Source organism: Crocodylus porosus, unplaced genomic scaffold, assembly GCF_001723895.1.
Source record: "Crocodylus porosus isolate Cpor-Errol unplaced genomic scaffold, CroPor_comp1, whole genome shotgun sequence".
Classification (NCBI taxonomy): domain Eukaryota; kingdom Metazoa; phylum Chordata; order Crocodylia; family Crocodylidae; genus Crocodylus; species Crocodylus porosus.
The window spans coordinates 171,760,845-171,776,940 of record NW_017728886.1 but is presented as its reverse complement, the minus strand read 5'-3'; the positions used below and the strand labels follow the sequence as shown (position 1 = coordinate 171,776,940).

General features: G+C 42.4%; 1 protein-coding gene across 1 annotated transcript in view; it reads right to left on the bottom strand.

Annotated features, from left to right (window-relative positions):
* Window positions 1-16,096, bottom strand: part of CD226 (CD226 molecule) — a 53,063-nt gene that overhangs the window by 14,697 nt on the left and 22,270 nt on the right. Inside the window, exon 3 of the mRNA XM_019545234.1 lies at window positions 12,495-12,830. Coding sequence (XP_019400779.1) covers window positions 12,495-12,830 — 336 coding nt within the window. The remainder of the gene's footprint in view (window positions 1-12,494; window positions 12,831-16,096) is intronic.

The window sequence follows — 16,096 nt, the reverse complement described above, 5'->3', positions numbered from 1 at the left end:
ACTACTGTCTTGTGTAAAGGCCCCAGCACCAGTGAGGGCACACCTTAATGCCACAGTCTCACGTTACAAGTTTTGCTTGTCAGCAGCTTGAAATGCAGTTTCCTAGAAACCCCTGCATCTATCTCCTTGAAACCTGGCAGGCTTTATGGCCTCAGAAGGTGCTACCACCTCTGCTGTTTTCATCTAAATCTGACAAAAAAATTTCAAAGTTATGGGCAGTTTTGTGCTTCCCCATTGTAGCCTATGGACGAAACCTTGAAACAGCAAAACAGTTTCAACTAAACAAAAAGGAACAGTGGCTCAAAACAAAATGAAACTCAAAATGAAACACTGTCCCATCAAAATGGTGAAATGGAAGTTGAAATGAAATATGCTGTTTTTCACAGCCCTACTAAAGAGAGGCTGTTGCACAGCCGTACAAACTGAGGCACCACTGTGCTGGGCATTGTAGAAACACAAAACCAGTGGTGTAGGGTATTCATGGAGTTCCCGGAGCAAGAGGGGGGGACCATTCTGCTTACCCCACTTGTTCTTCACCCCTAGATACGCTGTAGTTCAGGGTTGTTCTGCCCAGCTCCTGAGGCCAGGCAGAGGCAGTGCAGAGTTTTCCCTGCCATTGGAAAGGTTCGGGTTGGCAGGGGGGGTGAGCTGAAGAAGGGAAGATGGGAGCATGCATTCTTCTAGATGCATTCACTGTCTCAGCCTACCAGATACACTGATTAATTCAGCAGTGCCTTGCCTGGCTCATATGGCCAGAGAATCCCCTGCCATGGGCCACGGCAAAAAATCCTGGCATGGGGGGGATCCTTCATAGTTGGCAGCCAGGGTGGATGTCCCTATCACCCTGTCCTAATTACACTCCTGCACACAGGGCATGTCTGCTTACCTCGTGGTAGGGAACATCACTATGAAAGTGCGCCCCACTCGCTCTTGCCTACTCTACATCACTGTATGGTGAAATGATGTCACTCAGTTACTTTCTGAACATTACCATGAGTTAACCAGAGACCAAGACTGTGGTAGGGTGAGCCCTGGCGATCAACCACAAAGCAAACATGTCAATTTTTCAGTCACTTCAAAGAGTACAACAGTAGTTTTCAAACTCAATTTGTGGACCCCTAAAAATTCTGAATGGAGGTACAGACCCCTTTGAATTGTAAGTACAAGTATTCACATACTATTGATTGATCATAGTCATCCTTTGCAGACCCCTTAGACATAATCTCTGGACCCCCAGGGGTCCATAGACCACAGGTTGAAAACCACTGGAATATAAGCAATGGAGCAGGTGGGCTTCATTACAACAGATCTTCCTAGCACTGTTGTAGACGAGGTAGACACACCCAACGTGACAATCCCTGCTTTAAGGAACTTAGAATCATTGAAAAATTTGGATTGGAAGGGAACTCAAGAGGTCATCTAGCACAACTCCCTGCTCAAAGCAGGACCATCCCCAACTAATCATCCCAGCTAGGTCTTTGTCTAGCCAGGTCTTAACAACTTCCAAGGATGGAGATCCTACCACCTCCATGGGTAACTTGTTCCAGTGCTTCCCCACTCTCCTGGTGAGAAAGTTCTTCCTAATATCTAACCTAAACTTCCCTTGCTGCATCCTGAGACCATTGCTCCTTGTTCTGTCATCTGCAACTGCTGAGAACAGTCTAGCTCCATTCTTTTTGGAAACACCTGTCAAGTAGTTCAAGGTTGCAATCAAATCCCCTCAATCTTCTTTTCTTCAAACTAAATAAGCCCAGTTCTCTCAGCCTCTCCTGATAAGTCATGTGCCCCAGGCACCTAATCATGTTTATTCCCTTAAACTTATAGTATAAATAGACAAAAAGCAGACTAGGAGGTATGACTGGGAGGGATTAGAAAGAGAATGGTGTGGAGGGCTGGGGGGACAAAGAAAACTACTACTAGTAATAATAATAATAATAATAATAATAATAATATAAGTCTATTTTCGCATGTATTAGCTAAATGCATGATTCATAGGAATAATAAGCTAATCAGTATCAGTAATGACAGTAATCACAACTTGCCACCTGCTCAGCCATTACCAGATGGCTGCGTTATCTCGACATCAGGGCAGAGGTGAACCCTAAGGAGGAATATGAAGGAAGCTAAAGTAGCATTTTACTTACTTCCCTGAACAGCAGTTGAAATTGTTTTCTCTAACTTCTCTTCAACACTAATGTTCATAAGGGAACATTCAAAACTCATGGTCATGCAGCACAGACTGATTGCATAAGAATTCCCAGACTGAATTTCAATATTATTTTACTGAAAATTTTAAAAACCCTCAAAAGTTTGTATGCTTAAAGGGAGGTGGGATGGTGCAGAGTGCTGAGAGGTTTTAGGAAACATTTGTATTGTAAGAACACACACAAGGCTCATGGCTTTGTGTGTTGAATGTGATTTTACTTGTCATACTAATGAGAAAGGTACCACAGCCTAGTTTTGAAAAAAATGTGTCTGATGCATCTAATGTGTCTGATACGTTGTAAGGGTTTTTTTTTTTAAGTATATAATGAGTAGTTGCAGAAACAAAAGCAACCAAAAACAAAAAATTCCCTGTAAACTGCAAGTAGAAACATGTAAATGTTTTAGCTGTTTTGCTAAAACTGATCATTTGAATACTATTAGAGTGTTGCAATTGAATTGGGTACAGGTAAAAAACAGAGTAGGGTCAAAACGTCTAAGCTGAGTCCGTCTAACAAGGTGGATTCAAACACAAAATGGACTCTGAAACGCTCAAACCCATGGGAACTTCAGCTCCAGTGTTATCAGCCAGGATCACCTCTGACCAACATGAATTTGGATGCCGGAATTACCATCTGTCCAGTCAAATTTAGATTAAAAAAAGCTGAAGATTTAGCTATAGAAACAGCAATGCCTCACAGCCCTTTTGACTCTCCTCATTTGAAGTGAATGATGCCCTCCTGCTGTTTTTGTTTGCTTAACTATACTAAGCCCTCCTGTAACAACTAACCTTAACATTTAAGATTTCACAGAAAGAATGTCTACAAGTGAGAGTCTTGTCACTTTTCTCTTTAAGTCTAGTCCTCTCATCAAAGAAGATAGGCCTATGGGAAATTATTAAGTCTGTTATAAAGATTGGGCCAATTTCCCTCTAGTGTTTTCTGCACCACTCCTTTCTCCCTCCCCTCAAAAAAATCTTCATTGTATTGATGTTTTCTTTGGCAAATTTCATGTGTGAAGGCTTTCAACCTTCCGAGGTTTTGAGGAGGGAACAGGCCAAACAGTTGCAGTGCATTGGGGCCTAACAAGAGATTTGAACTCCACTATACAGAGCTTGATTTAGCTTGTTACATGCTTTGCTGGAATGGTGTCTATAGTATGCTAAGTACATGCTACAGGAACAGCTCTGTACATGAAGGAAGGAAAGAAAGAATATTAATACATGCAGAAAGTTGTTTTGTTAACTCGTAAGTTTTTACAGACAAACATGCACATCAGCACATACACACACACACCCCTTAATATGTAGCATAACTCTCTGAATGAATTAGTCTCTAACGCTAGCTACAGAAATTACATGTAAACTGGTGTAAGTGATTGAAATAAAATCTGTAACACAACAGAACTTCGGTGCACATAAATCTCTTTCAAAATGGTCAAAACCAGTTTCAGATAAACCTGGAGGGATGTAGTATCAGAATTAACTAATTTAACACAGAAGAAGACGAAGATGAGGAAGAAAACGAAGAGGAAGAAGACGACTCTGAAGCCGTATAAACAGTTTGACTCACGAACTAAGAGTTAAAGCTGCTGTTCTGCCAGTTCTAAAAACATTTTACTTAAAAATCACTAAGAGAACATAAACTTGTAAGGTGGAGAATGTTATTTCTAGTAATATGGAAATCAATGCACAAATAAATATAGATTCCCATTTGTTTTTCTTTGAGGCACTTCGCAAAGTTCAGCCCCCTTTTCTACTTACTGACTCTTCTTCCAGTAGTGGTTTGAAGGTTGCTTCTTTAACTGTTTCCATAACCAGGGACAGATTCAGGACGGTTTCAGTTGCACCCTCTTTTGATTGCTGCGCCACCCAAGCTTTAAAATCAACTGCTCAGGAGAGACAGTGACATTTCTATTCAGGCAGTGCTGAGGCAATCAATTAACTTGCTGGTCCGTTGTAATCTACCTGATCCCTGCTAACCTCGGTTCATTCCACCGGTATTAACAACTCTCTTTTTTAATGGTCTTGGTGATTCATCAATCAATTTATGCCTTCTTCTGCAATTTTGCTATTTAACAGTTCTGGTAATATCTATCTTCTATTTCACAGTCCTGCAGACTGTTTTTAGCTCTTGGTAAAACCTTACCCTGGTGTGGCAGAGCTCTCAGGTGCCCTGCGACTGAGAACAGAAACGGCTCAGGAGAGACCCCTAGTGGCAGAAAGGGGGAAGCTCAGCTGCCAGTCACTAGGACTGCACAGGTGCTGGTTGCCCTAGCAATCAGGGAAACCTAGAGACAGGAAGGGGTGGAGCTTAGCCCTTCTTAAGCCCAGGCAGAAGGCCAGGAGAGCAGTTTCCCTCCGGCGCCAAGGGAGGAGGAACTCAGCCAGCACAAAGGGGAGAACTCTGACAGTGGGAACATCCCCTGGTTCCTGCTGGGGGGTTGATGTGCTCTCTCTTTCTGGTAGGGATGGATTCTTATTTTGACCAGGACAGTCAAGCTTTTATGTTGTAGCCCTGGGGCTTTGTGTTCTTGTGTTTATTGTTTTACTGGAGGACCGGGTGAGGCTATTAGGGGTTGGAGGAGGCCTCATAGGGACTCCACAGTAGCGTGGGTGTTCCTGGCGCTGGAGAGAGCGCAGCATTGTTGGGGTGTGTAGGCCCCAGCCCTGACTGAAGGGGGCAGTGAGGAGCCCCAGAGCTGGCACTGGCGAGAAGTCCTGGAACGGGCAGTGCAGGACAAGCTAGTAGGCACTGGTAGGGGCGCGGGCTGTGAGATGAGCTAGAGGGTGACAGCAAGGGTGCAGGCTGAGGGACAAGCCAGAGAGCAGCCGCATGGTGCAGAGAGAGGAAGACAGACCCAAACAATACCAGATACATCTGTGAGGCTTGAGCTGTGGTGTAAGGGGAGGAAAGGAGCTGCAGATAGTGCCTGAGGCACCGAGACAGAAAATAGGCAGCCTCCCGCTTGATTAAGATCTTCCAATCAAGCAAATAACAACAAGGTGTGGCAGGAAGAAGGCGGGTGGTTGGCCCTTGATCGGTGTTGCAGGACCACTAATAGACGGTCCTGAAGAGGCACAACTGTCACACCCGGGTATGGTAGTATTAATTCAGGTGAATGTTAACTCATGTGTGAAAATGACTGACAACGAACTGGCAAGATGCTCAAGAAAACTAAATATTGCTTTACAAATCTGAATAAGAGATGCACATTTTAACTACAATGACTATATAAATAAATAAATATTTTATTTTGATGATTTATGCCCAGTTCATTCGGTCTTTTAAACTTTTAATCTAGCAAATGAATGCATATTTTAAAGTTATATTTGTTTTTGCTTTGATTTTAAACAGACTAATATAGCGCTAGGCCCTTATATTAACAAGGTTTCTACTAGTTTCTCTAACTGGAGAAAAATATGAGTTGCCTTATATGTGATGTTGCACCACACCACCTGCATCCTCCTTTTCAAAATCCTAGGTCTGTCCATGCCCACAGTCACTTTTTAAAACAAGATGTCTGATTACAGCCTATATCAAAGAAAATCCTTTGTTGGCATTTTAAACTAATATGGTTTAAAGTCCTGAACCAGTATTCCTACAGATGAAACTTGGTCCTGCAGAATTATATTCAGTTGCCAGATCACTGAGTACATCTACAAATGACTATTTTACTGTGCATTAAAGTGCCACATAAAAAAGTGTGACATTACTCTAATGCACAGTAAAATAGTCTACTGTACACTAAGCGTCACCAAAAAGCATGCAAATATGCTACTGTGCATTAGCACAGCCTAATGTGCATTAATTTAGTACCTCACATTGGAGGTACTAAATTTAATTCACATTAATGCATGTGTAGATGTGCCCCCTGTAAGGCACATCCAAAAAAAAAGAATACTCTGAAGCCCACTAACCACAACTAATGTGACTCATTTAGATATGGGACAGACATTAAACTAGTTTGTGTGTAAGTGATCAGAAACTGGTTTAAACCTGTAACAGAATATATGTTCAGTGCACATAAATCAGTCTGAAAATGGCTGAAACTGGTTTGAGATAAACCTGGTTAAAGTAGTATCAGACTAAACTGAATTGGGTCAAACCAGTTTATGCAACGTCTTTCCAAAACCCCTTGCTGGTTTAAGATAAACTAGAGTCCCCCAGCATCCCGGCATGCTGCCTGGGCTGGGCAGGACTCTCTGGTCCAAAGCAGGGACGCCCCTCCCTGCCACTCACTAACTGCGGCTGCAGAGACTGAGGGTTGTTTCCCACCTCCCCTCACAACTCCCTGATAAGTAGGAATTCCCCTCTCCCCTCTGCCTTGCTGAGGAGGTATCTGTGTATTAGCTAGCAGACCACATGCTGGCTATAGTCCTGATGAATCAACAGGTAAAATCAATAGGCAGAATCAACAAGTAGCTGGTAATATCTCTCTTTTCTTAACTGGGTGATAAACACTGTTAATTCCCTGCTGAGCTAATCACAGCTCCTGCAGGAGCTTGGCCATGCCCAGCTCAACTCCATGCTATAGCAGGAAGGGCTGCTCTAGCTCCCCCAGGCTTCTAGCCTGAGACACTCTAGGCATGTGCCTGCATTTCTGTGATGTCTGTCCAGTTACAAAGCCTAGCCAGGCTAGACTAACCTGCAGAGACTGAATCAACTCAGGCTCAGGCTTTTTTACTGTCTGTCCCTAGCCTTAATGATGATGATAATGGTTATGCAGGCTTCTCTGAGGACAAATTCAACCTACTCTACTCCTTCCCAGCTCAACTCCATTATTGTAGACAACAATCTGCCTATTGGTTCCCATCTTGTAAGCTTTTTGTAAGTATTTGTAAGTACAGTAAGTCATTCATATATTCTGTAAAGCACCTAATACAATTGGGATTCCAAGCATTACACAAATCAATCACTAAATAACAGTCACGAAATCATTTTCTTGACGGGACTTATGACCTTATTTTTACTCATGTTGAAAAATGTCCATTTTAATGACATAGGCAGACAAGGTTCTTTGGGTGAATCTAATATCTTTTATTAGACCAACTAAATAGTTGGAGAACAATATTTAAGCAAGCTTTCAGGTTCAAAACCCTTTGTCAGGAAGTTTCAGCAGTTGGTGCATGCTCTTCCTGGATGGAATGAAAAGTAAAGAAGCCAGAGGCTGGGCTGGTATCTGGTATGCATACAAGACAGGCAGTCAGTGAAAATGTAGATTGAGGAGTCATTTTAATGACAAACATACATAAATACTGAAAGATTTCTTGAAACATGCATACATATATATACTTCCTTACTGCTCTTGTCCACTTCCTTTTTTTTGCCCGTATCTCTTTTGTGATATTTCTGTTTTCAGAAAAAGAAGTGCATTTAGAAAAATGTAAGCTCTATTTTTCTAGGGTACATCTATAATCTGTATATATAGTTTCAAGTATCAAACCTGTTAATTCATCCTACATCCATTTCTCTGCCTTTGTGTTATACCCTTCAGTCATATTCAAAATTCTCAGACTTATCTCCTACAATATCTTACCATGTTCTCAAACCCAGTCTCTTCAACACACTGTTTTAAATCTCCCTCAAGTCCCCTCAGTAAAATCACTTCTCTGTCACTCTTGATAATTCTATTGTCCAATCTCCAACACTCAAAAACTCAGACTCTTCACTCTGCTTATCCTAATACCCAGTTTCACTACAGAACCTCTTGATTTTTTAAATCACTCCAAGATCGGGAAGAAATGGTAAGGGTTTGATAGTGATTCCATGCTAGGTATTACTTGGCTCAAGCACCTCAAATGAAAGCCAAGCTAAATATGGTAACTGAACAGATATGAAAAGGAAAAAAACACAAAGTAATATACCACTTTCTGTTACCATTTACAATGGCTCATTTTTCTTGGCATATTCAAAACACAGATGTTAAGCCAGGCCAGAGGAACTTGGTTTGAGCTGGGTGGAGGCTTTCATTGGCTTCCCACATCTAACAGAATGTTGACATAGATGTGACCCTGGGTCTTTCTCTCCTTCCCAGGTAATATTTTACCTTACACACTCAGGGAATTAGTTTATTGCATGCTACATAGCACTTTTGAACAATGAAAATGAATGACTCAATAAAAAGTCTCCCATAGCTGTTATAAATGTTGCAGGATTTTGCCTGCTATATTGTAATGGGAGTTTTTGAGAGTGAAAGAATTCAGAGCTCTCTAAATTACATGGTGATGTAGCACTGTCCAGAGTCACTCAAGTTTTCCCCACTATTGGACAACAGTTATTGAACTAGAAATCAAATATATGGCGACATTGTAAAATCTGCCAGGAATATACAGGATTTTATAACAACAAAAGGTTAATAATCAATTCTAGTTTGAAAAGAGGAGCTTTGACAGATGGAAATACCTCTTTTTAGGTATTTGGGGTTCTGTTTCTTTTATTTGTTTCCTGTAAGTCCTGCTCACAAATCAAGGGGAATTTTTTAAAAACTTAATCAGACTGATATCTTTTTTATTATTTTTTGTAGTGGAAAGTTTCTAAAATCATAAGTCAGAAGAAATCCAAGTTTGTTTTCTTTTCTCCTTTTTCACGCCTTCCCTCATGAAGTATTGTATTTTCCTGAATCCCAGATTATTTTGAATTTAAAATACCCCCCAATTATATTCCATACATGAAAAAAGATACATTTATTATAGTTTTCCATGTATAGACTCTAATTAGTGGAAGGTCATCTTAAATTTGTCCCCCTCCATTGCTGTGTTGGGGAAAGCAATGATGATGGCCAAACTCCTGCCCCTTGTCTCCCTATGCCTGCCCTCCTGCTGCCTGCCACCTGCCCCTCTGTGTTTGTGCCTGCCCCGTGCTCTCCACCCCTTGTCCCTCATGCTTATGCCCTCCCCCACTCCATGCTTCCCCACCTCCTACCCCCTGTAATTTGTCCCCTCACCCATTGCCCCCCACCCTTGTTCCTCCTTGCAGGCTGCCTCCCTTACACCCTGCCCCTCCATGCCCTGCCACCTGGCTCCTTTTGCCTGCTGCCCCCATTCCCTGTGCCCCTCTTACGTTCTGCTACAGGTCTGCACCTCTGGGACAGCCAGCAGCAGTGTGAGTCTGGCCCAGCCCCAGAGGCAACTTCTGCCTGGGTCATGACTGCAGGGACCAGAGCAGAAGGTATAGAGGTAGTTAAAAGGAGGGGAGAAGGAAGGGGGGGGGGGGGCAGGCTGCAAGGGGAGCAGGAAGTGGAGGAGGCAGGGAGCGGGGGGGGGCAGACACAGACACGGGTGGCAAGGAGTAGGGGGAAAGCTGTAGGTTCCCCCCGGTCTCCCCCATACTCCCCCTAGCCACATGTCCCATACCTCATCACACAAGATATTCCAGCTGGGGAAGACAGCAGCTGAGTTCTGGCTTAATCCCTAAGTCCAGGGCCAAAGCTGGAGCTCAGCTGCAGCCTTCCAGAGGCCCATACTCAAATCCAAGACAAGGCTTTTATTCTCCATGCTGATTGGGGGGAAAAAAAACCCTTGTCTTGGATTTGAGTAAATATGGTAGTAGACTCCTAAGCTTAGGATATCACTGTGAAATAACTAATTCTTCCCAGCTAATTTCCCAGTGTCTCTACTACCAATAACCACCTCCTCAATTAAACATTCTGCAAAGCCTCAGACCTTGTGCCATATATCTACCACTATCACTGAAGGAAACTTGTTTAGTGCTAGAACGTATGCCAAACCTCCAGGATACTCATTTGTGACAAAGAAAAAACAGTATCTTATAAGGTACAGAACACTTGAACCTACAGGCAGAAGGGAAAATTTGTATGGTACAAGATAAATTATAGCTTTAAAACAAATCCAGTAGGAAGCCTTAGCTCATCCAAACCATATTTAAAGCAGAAATCAAAACTGCAGGAGAATTGCTTAGAATGGACCATTAAGAGATCTATGAGGTGTCAGGATGAATGGAAAATACAATAAAAAGCAAGTTAGTTTATATACACACAGGAGAATATCAAACTTTTCAGAATGGCTGGTTTTCCCCTCAGGAAGGAAGAGACTATTGAAAACCATCAGTGAGAAATAGTTCCTTATTCCCTCATGTACCGTTTGGAAGTTCATATGCGTCTTTATAGCAAGCTTTCTTACTGATGCAGTTAACAACCTGCGCTCTGTTCCTCTGAGCTAGAAATCCAGCTAGTTTTCTGAGCATGCAAGAACTACATAAAAATTGGCTAGACCTTTAAAAAAAAGAGAAATTTATATTTTGAATTTCTACTCTGCAGGTACTAGCTATATGCTGAAGCTGTGAGACAAGACCTTAAACCAGAGGTCTCCAGAGATACAAAGCACTTCACATGCTGCCTGGGTAACTCAGTACTTTAATAATGGAACATGGAACATTTTCTCTTAGACTGCCAGGAAGAAGCCAGATCCGGCTGACAGCACAAAGAAATCTACTGGTGGCCCAAATGAAAAATATCAGGTAGTGATATTGTGGTGGTGACCATGTCCCAAAATGACCATCACAGCTGGTACAGAAGCCAAAGGACCAAACTCCCTTTTGAGCCTGAGAGGTATCCTGTAATGATCCGAGCCAGGTCACAGTGACCAGGAAGTATGTTAGAATCCATAGCATTTCTCGCTGTGCTTTGACTGTTCCTAGAATGATGAGAGGGCTTTATCGCTGAAATTAGGAAGTGCTGCCAGTTTGGCACATTTCATTTAAAATTAAAGGCATTGGCTTATATCCACTCAATCAGCCTTTTGGTAAGATAAATGAGCACATAAGGAAATGTCATAGGCAAGAAGCATTCAAATGGCAAGAAAAAGACAGGTTATTCAAAGTCATTTACTAGTTTTAGACAAGCTAGATCAGGTTTAGAGTGGATACAATTTATATAGGTGATTAAAAATAGACTTTTTAGTCTGAAAATAAGCAAGGTACACTTGGTAACCATAATAGATAGAGCTCATATTACTCTTAATGATGATGGCACAAGGCATACTTCTGTATTTTCTAGACTTATTTAGCAAGCTTTTGAAGTTCATGCAGGCTAAAAATACAGGCTCACATTCAGAATCTTGACTCTTCAGCCTTGAAATACAGTTCTTGCTGAATGGCCCATCTCCAAATTAAGCAAGCACTTCTTTCAAATGTTTTTCAAAACTAAGTTAGAAGTCCTATTCCATAATTTGCTGGCCACCTGTTCCACAATGAGCTGGCTTTTAAGACCTTAGGTCTCAGTAAATTTAAGATTAGTCTCTATTTCAAATATGAAACATCCAGTCAATAATGAATATTTGATTAGGTGGTTTGATATGCTTTTTCTATGTCTTATCATTCATATCCTAATTGTATTTCAAAATTTAAAATTTCAAATAACATTAATTTAAATTAATTATCTTGAGTATTTGACTTTGATGGGGGAGGTTCCCAGAACCTTCCTTTATTCCCAGAACACCTCTGAAGGTCAACCTCCATCCCCACTTTTACACTTTCCCTTAGACAGCTCTGAGTCTCATTGAGAGAGCAAACCAGTTCAGAGTTCGCTCAGGGTTGTAGAAATCCCAGCCATTACCAGGCTCTGTTATTTGTCACATTCTGCTTGTTTCAAAGTAGTACAGGAGAAGTCCACTTGATGGTTGCAAGTGTTCACGTGTGGATTAAATCATTAACATCTCATACAATATGTGTGGCCATTACATTTAGGTTGACCTAACTAGGGTCTGGTTGTTCTAAGTGATGATCAGCGTAGACACCTGGGGAAGTTAAATCAGGCAAAAAGTGGCTGGCCTGATCTAAATTAGCTCACTTGAGGTGGTGAACTAAGTTAGATAGGTAACAGGTTGGCTCAATCCATTGAACGTCTGCACATGTCCAGAGCACAACCCTGTGGCCACCTACTTCAACTGTGCTCTTCCTCACCCCCTGACCAAACTATTTTTAGTCCCCTTACCATACGCCCCATCCCAAAACAAACAACTCCCAGTCCCCTCCCACACCACCCCCACTGACCTGCCAGCCTCTCCCCAATCCTGCCAAACCTCTACCGGACCTGCCAACCCCCTGCAGACCTTCCAGCCCTGTTGATCCCACCCCATCCCCCACCTGAGTTACTTAGATTGGCTCTTGGTGTGGCTCTTGGCATCTGTGAGCATATGCAAAAGACACTTGTAATCTACTATCACACTGCTCATTTTAAGCCACATGATCATAGATTGAGTGGAACAGACATCTGCACATACCCATAAAGTTCCCATTTGTAAAAACCATTTGCTGCTTTGCTTCCTCACTTACCACTCATGACATTAAAACTCATCACATCCATTTTGTTTCCTCCAGTAGCTACACAGCGGTAAGTCCCAGAGTCAGAAGCTGTAAAGTTTTTAATGATAAGCGTGTTGTTCACATGAGGAGTGCAGTCTATCAATGTACGCTGCTGGAAATCTGAACCGAAGGTTTTCTCTCCTGACCGGGAACAAAGGACAATGGTATCTATCCGATCTCTTTGAATCCTTTCCCACTTAACTTGCTGAACCGGACCTCCAAGGTTATAAAGACACATTAAGAGGAGATTTCCCCCTAGTTCAGTAACCACAGGATGAGGCTGTGGCATAGATGCATCAAAAACATCTGTAAAGAAGATAAAAAAGATTACTTATAATTGAGAAGTTTAATAGCCACAATCATTTCCAAGAAGTTGCACTGTCCACTGGTGAAATAAATTAAATGGTTTACAGGAAAAGGGTGTCAAGAGGCATCTTTTAAAAACGTAACACAGGACTGAGCAACTTCTTAGCAGCTGGGGGCCACACACCATGGGGACAACACCAGTAGGAATCATGACTCCCTCCCCCCACCAGCTCAGCTGCAAGCTCCTCCAGCACCACATAGGTAGGTGATCCCCACATTGCTGCATTGCATGGATGGGCAAGAGCCCCCTACCCTGGGCTGTGGGCTCCCCTGGCACTACAGGCTGCAATGCACTGAGCCACTCTGCCCTGCCCCACACCCTGGGGAGAGAAGGGAGCGAAGGCCTGGAGACTCGGGCTGCGACAGTACTCAGAGTGATGAGAAAAACCCAGGGGAAAGCCCTAACCCCTCATGGGCAGCATGTGGCCCACAGGCCACCAACTGGACAGCCCTAATTTAACATATTGAAAGAGAAAATGCAAATACATATACAAACATACACAACACTTGATCTTACCATGGTGCTGTGAGCTGGGTGAGGTTTTGTGTGCTACCCACTTCCTCATACTGCAACAAAACCTAAAAAACCCAGCAACTTTATAGTTAAGGTCAAGGTGGCTCTTGGCTTCTAAAACTGTTTTCAGTACAGTAGTAATTTTATAAGATTAATAAAAAACTGACTATTTTGACCTCTTGGCACATTTGCTACAAAACCTCATTCCCCTATGAATTTCCAGGTCTTCATTCATAAGTTGTATCACAGAGCCTGCCTTTACTAACAAAAATTCTCCTGACCACAACTCTAACAAGCCAAAACAAAAATCAAAGATCCCCCTGATACCACCCACTCAAGAAAACCTGAAAAATAGCTAGAGAATTGATTGTGCAATGGAAACAGAAGTACAAAGTTAATGTGGCAATGTTGCTTTACTCAGAATTTCCAGACCTGTCACTTAAAATTTCACAGTAGACATACATAAATGCTGTTATCTTTTAGGTATGATAAGTATTAAGATAGGAAGAAAATGAAAACAATATCAAAATGCATTAAAAACAAAAAAGAAGGCAGCATTGAAATTCCTTGTAGTACATAGCAAATTGAGCATGTCATCACAAATATTTCTAAGCACACCAGTGACAGTTTATGTTGAACTTCTTTTACATTTTCCCGTTATTTCCTTAATAGATCTCTACTTTATTCTGCAGCACATTGTACTCTTTGTAGTCACTTACGTAGCCATGAACTGTTACCACTTGGGCGCATCTATATGTCACGGTACAACAACATTGCTACGGCACTGTGCTTTAGTACTTCCTTTTTGAAGTACTAAAGCATGGTGCAGCATGAGTGGTTACCATGCCATGCACATGGTGCATGGGTAGATTTTGCCACTACATCGCTGTAGCAATGGGCTTTACCTGGGGAGTGTGCTGCTATGGCAATATAGCTGGCAATCGCATGTAGACGCGTGATCACTACATCGCTGTAGCGCACCATATGCTGACATATCACGTCACGACGTTGCTGTAGGGTAACATGTAGATGTGCCCTTATGTTTTAAGCCTACAGTATATAGGTACAAATGATAATACACGGAACAAACCAATGGAGAATCAGAACAACATATTTGTAATGAAATATTTCAAACACACAGAACAAAACTACTCCACTTTTAGAGCCTTTGTTTTATTTGATTGATTCTCCTTATCTTGATGTAGGCACCAGCATAACTCTTTCATCCTCCTCCTCCATTTTAACTACTCCCTTTATTAAGCAGCAGTAAATATTCTCTTGCTTTCAACCCCCTTGTGTGGAAGGATCTCTAATAGTTATAGGGAAAATGTGCAAACATATAGATTCTTCAGAGGGATTTAACTAAGTACATGACTGGGTTATTGTTCCATCTGATGCAAACAGACTTGGGAATTCAAATGTAAAGAAAGTGAGCATCTTGCCCAAAGCTGTGCTTAATGATGCAAGGAACAAAAGCGATTTTTGTATTGTGTTGGTACTTGCAGTTTTTTTGTGTGTTAATGCTGGAGTTTTTTCAGTCACAGACCTAGCAGATTTTTGATTACCTCATAATTTGCAGTCATATTCATATCCAGTGCTCCATAGGGGCCAGGGAAAGGGAGAGGGGGATAAAGGAAACATCTCTGTTTTTATATTTTTTTTTAGAGGAAGTCTCCAACCATTCCCTTTGGTAAGGTAGCTCTGAAAAAGGAAATGGATATAAACTAATACAAACCAGAGGTTTGAAAGGGACAAGGAACCAAGTTCAAATTCTACTGCAGGAAGCTGACTGGAGCAGAAGATCTTGCAACACCCATCCTTTCATACCACACACAATGAATTAATTATATAACTGCCCTCAGTCATGGTTAGTGTGCATCTTAAAGAATCATCTTACTAAAATCCTCAGGCCATATCATACAGCAGTTGGGTGATTATGGCAGACACAAACTAATAACATTTTTTTTTTCTTTTTTGAGGGATGGAAGCAAAATTTGTGGGATTAAGTTGGTAGGAGGGATGTGAATCTTCCAAATGCGGTAGCTTTTAAAAGTAATTTCTAGCATGTCCTATCAGTTCATGGGTATTACATTTTATAAATCAATTCCATTTGGAGGAAACGAGGAAGTGACTAGCTTCAATGAATATGGTAACTCAGAAGCCAAACTGGAATTACAACTCTGGCCTACATCCAGCCTCATCTGTCCCTTGGCTAGCCTAGGCCACCTGTGTGAGATCCCAGGGACTCTGTATATCAAAGTTTTGTGTTGTACTGTGATGGCACAGCCTGGCATCTGGCTCCCATTCAGACAGCAGGGGTAGGGACAGAAGTTACACATAAACCAGTTTAAGTGATAGAAACTGCCCACCTCCAAAAGGGCAGGAGTGGATGGGGGGGGAGGGGGACACACATCTCCTTGGCCTGGCCCTGCCCCTTCCAGTCAGGGTTTGCCTGGTGCAGAGGGAAAGTGAGGGGCTTCTTTTTTTTCCCACCTCCTGGCAGCTTAGAGCCAAGCTAGGATCACTGTTCCTTCCCCAGCTGTCTGCCTCTGAGCAAACAGAGGAGGAGGGGGCAGGGGCAGGGGCAGGGGCAGGGGCTGGGGTGATCCCAGCCTGGCTCAAGCCATGGGGAGATGAGAAGCCCCCCCAGTGGGTCCTTCTCCCCCATGCCAGGCAGACTCCAGCTGGTGCT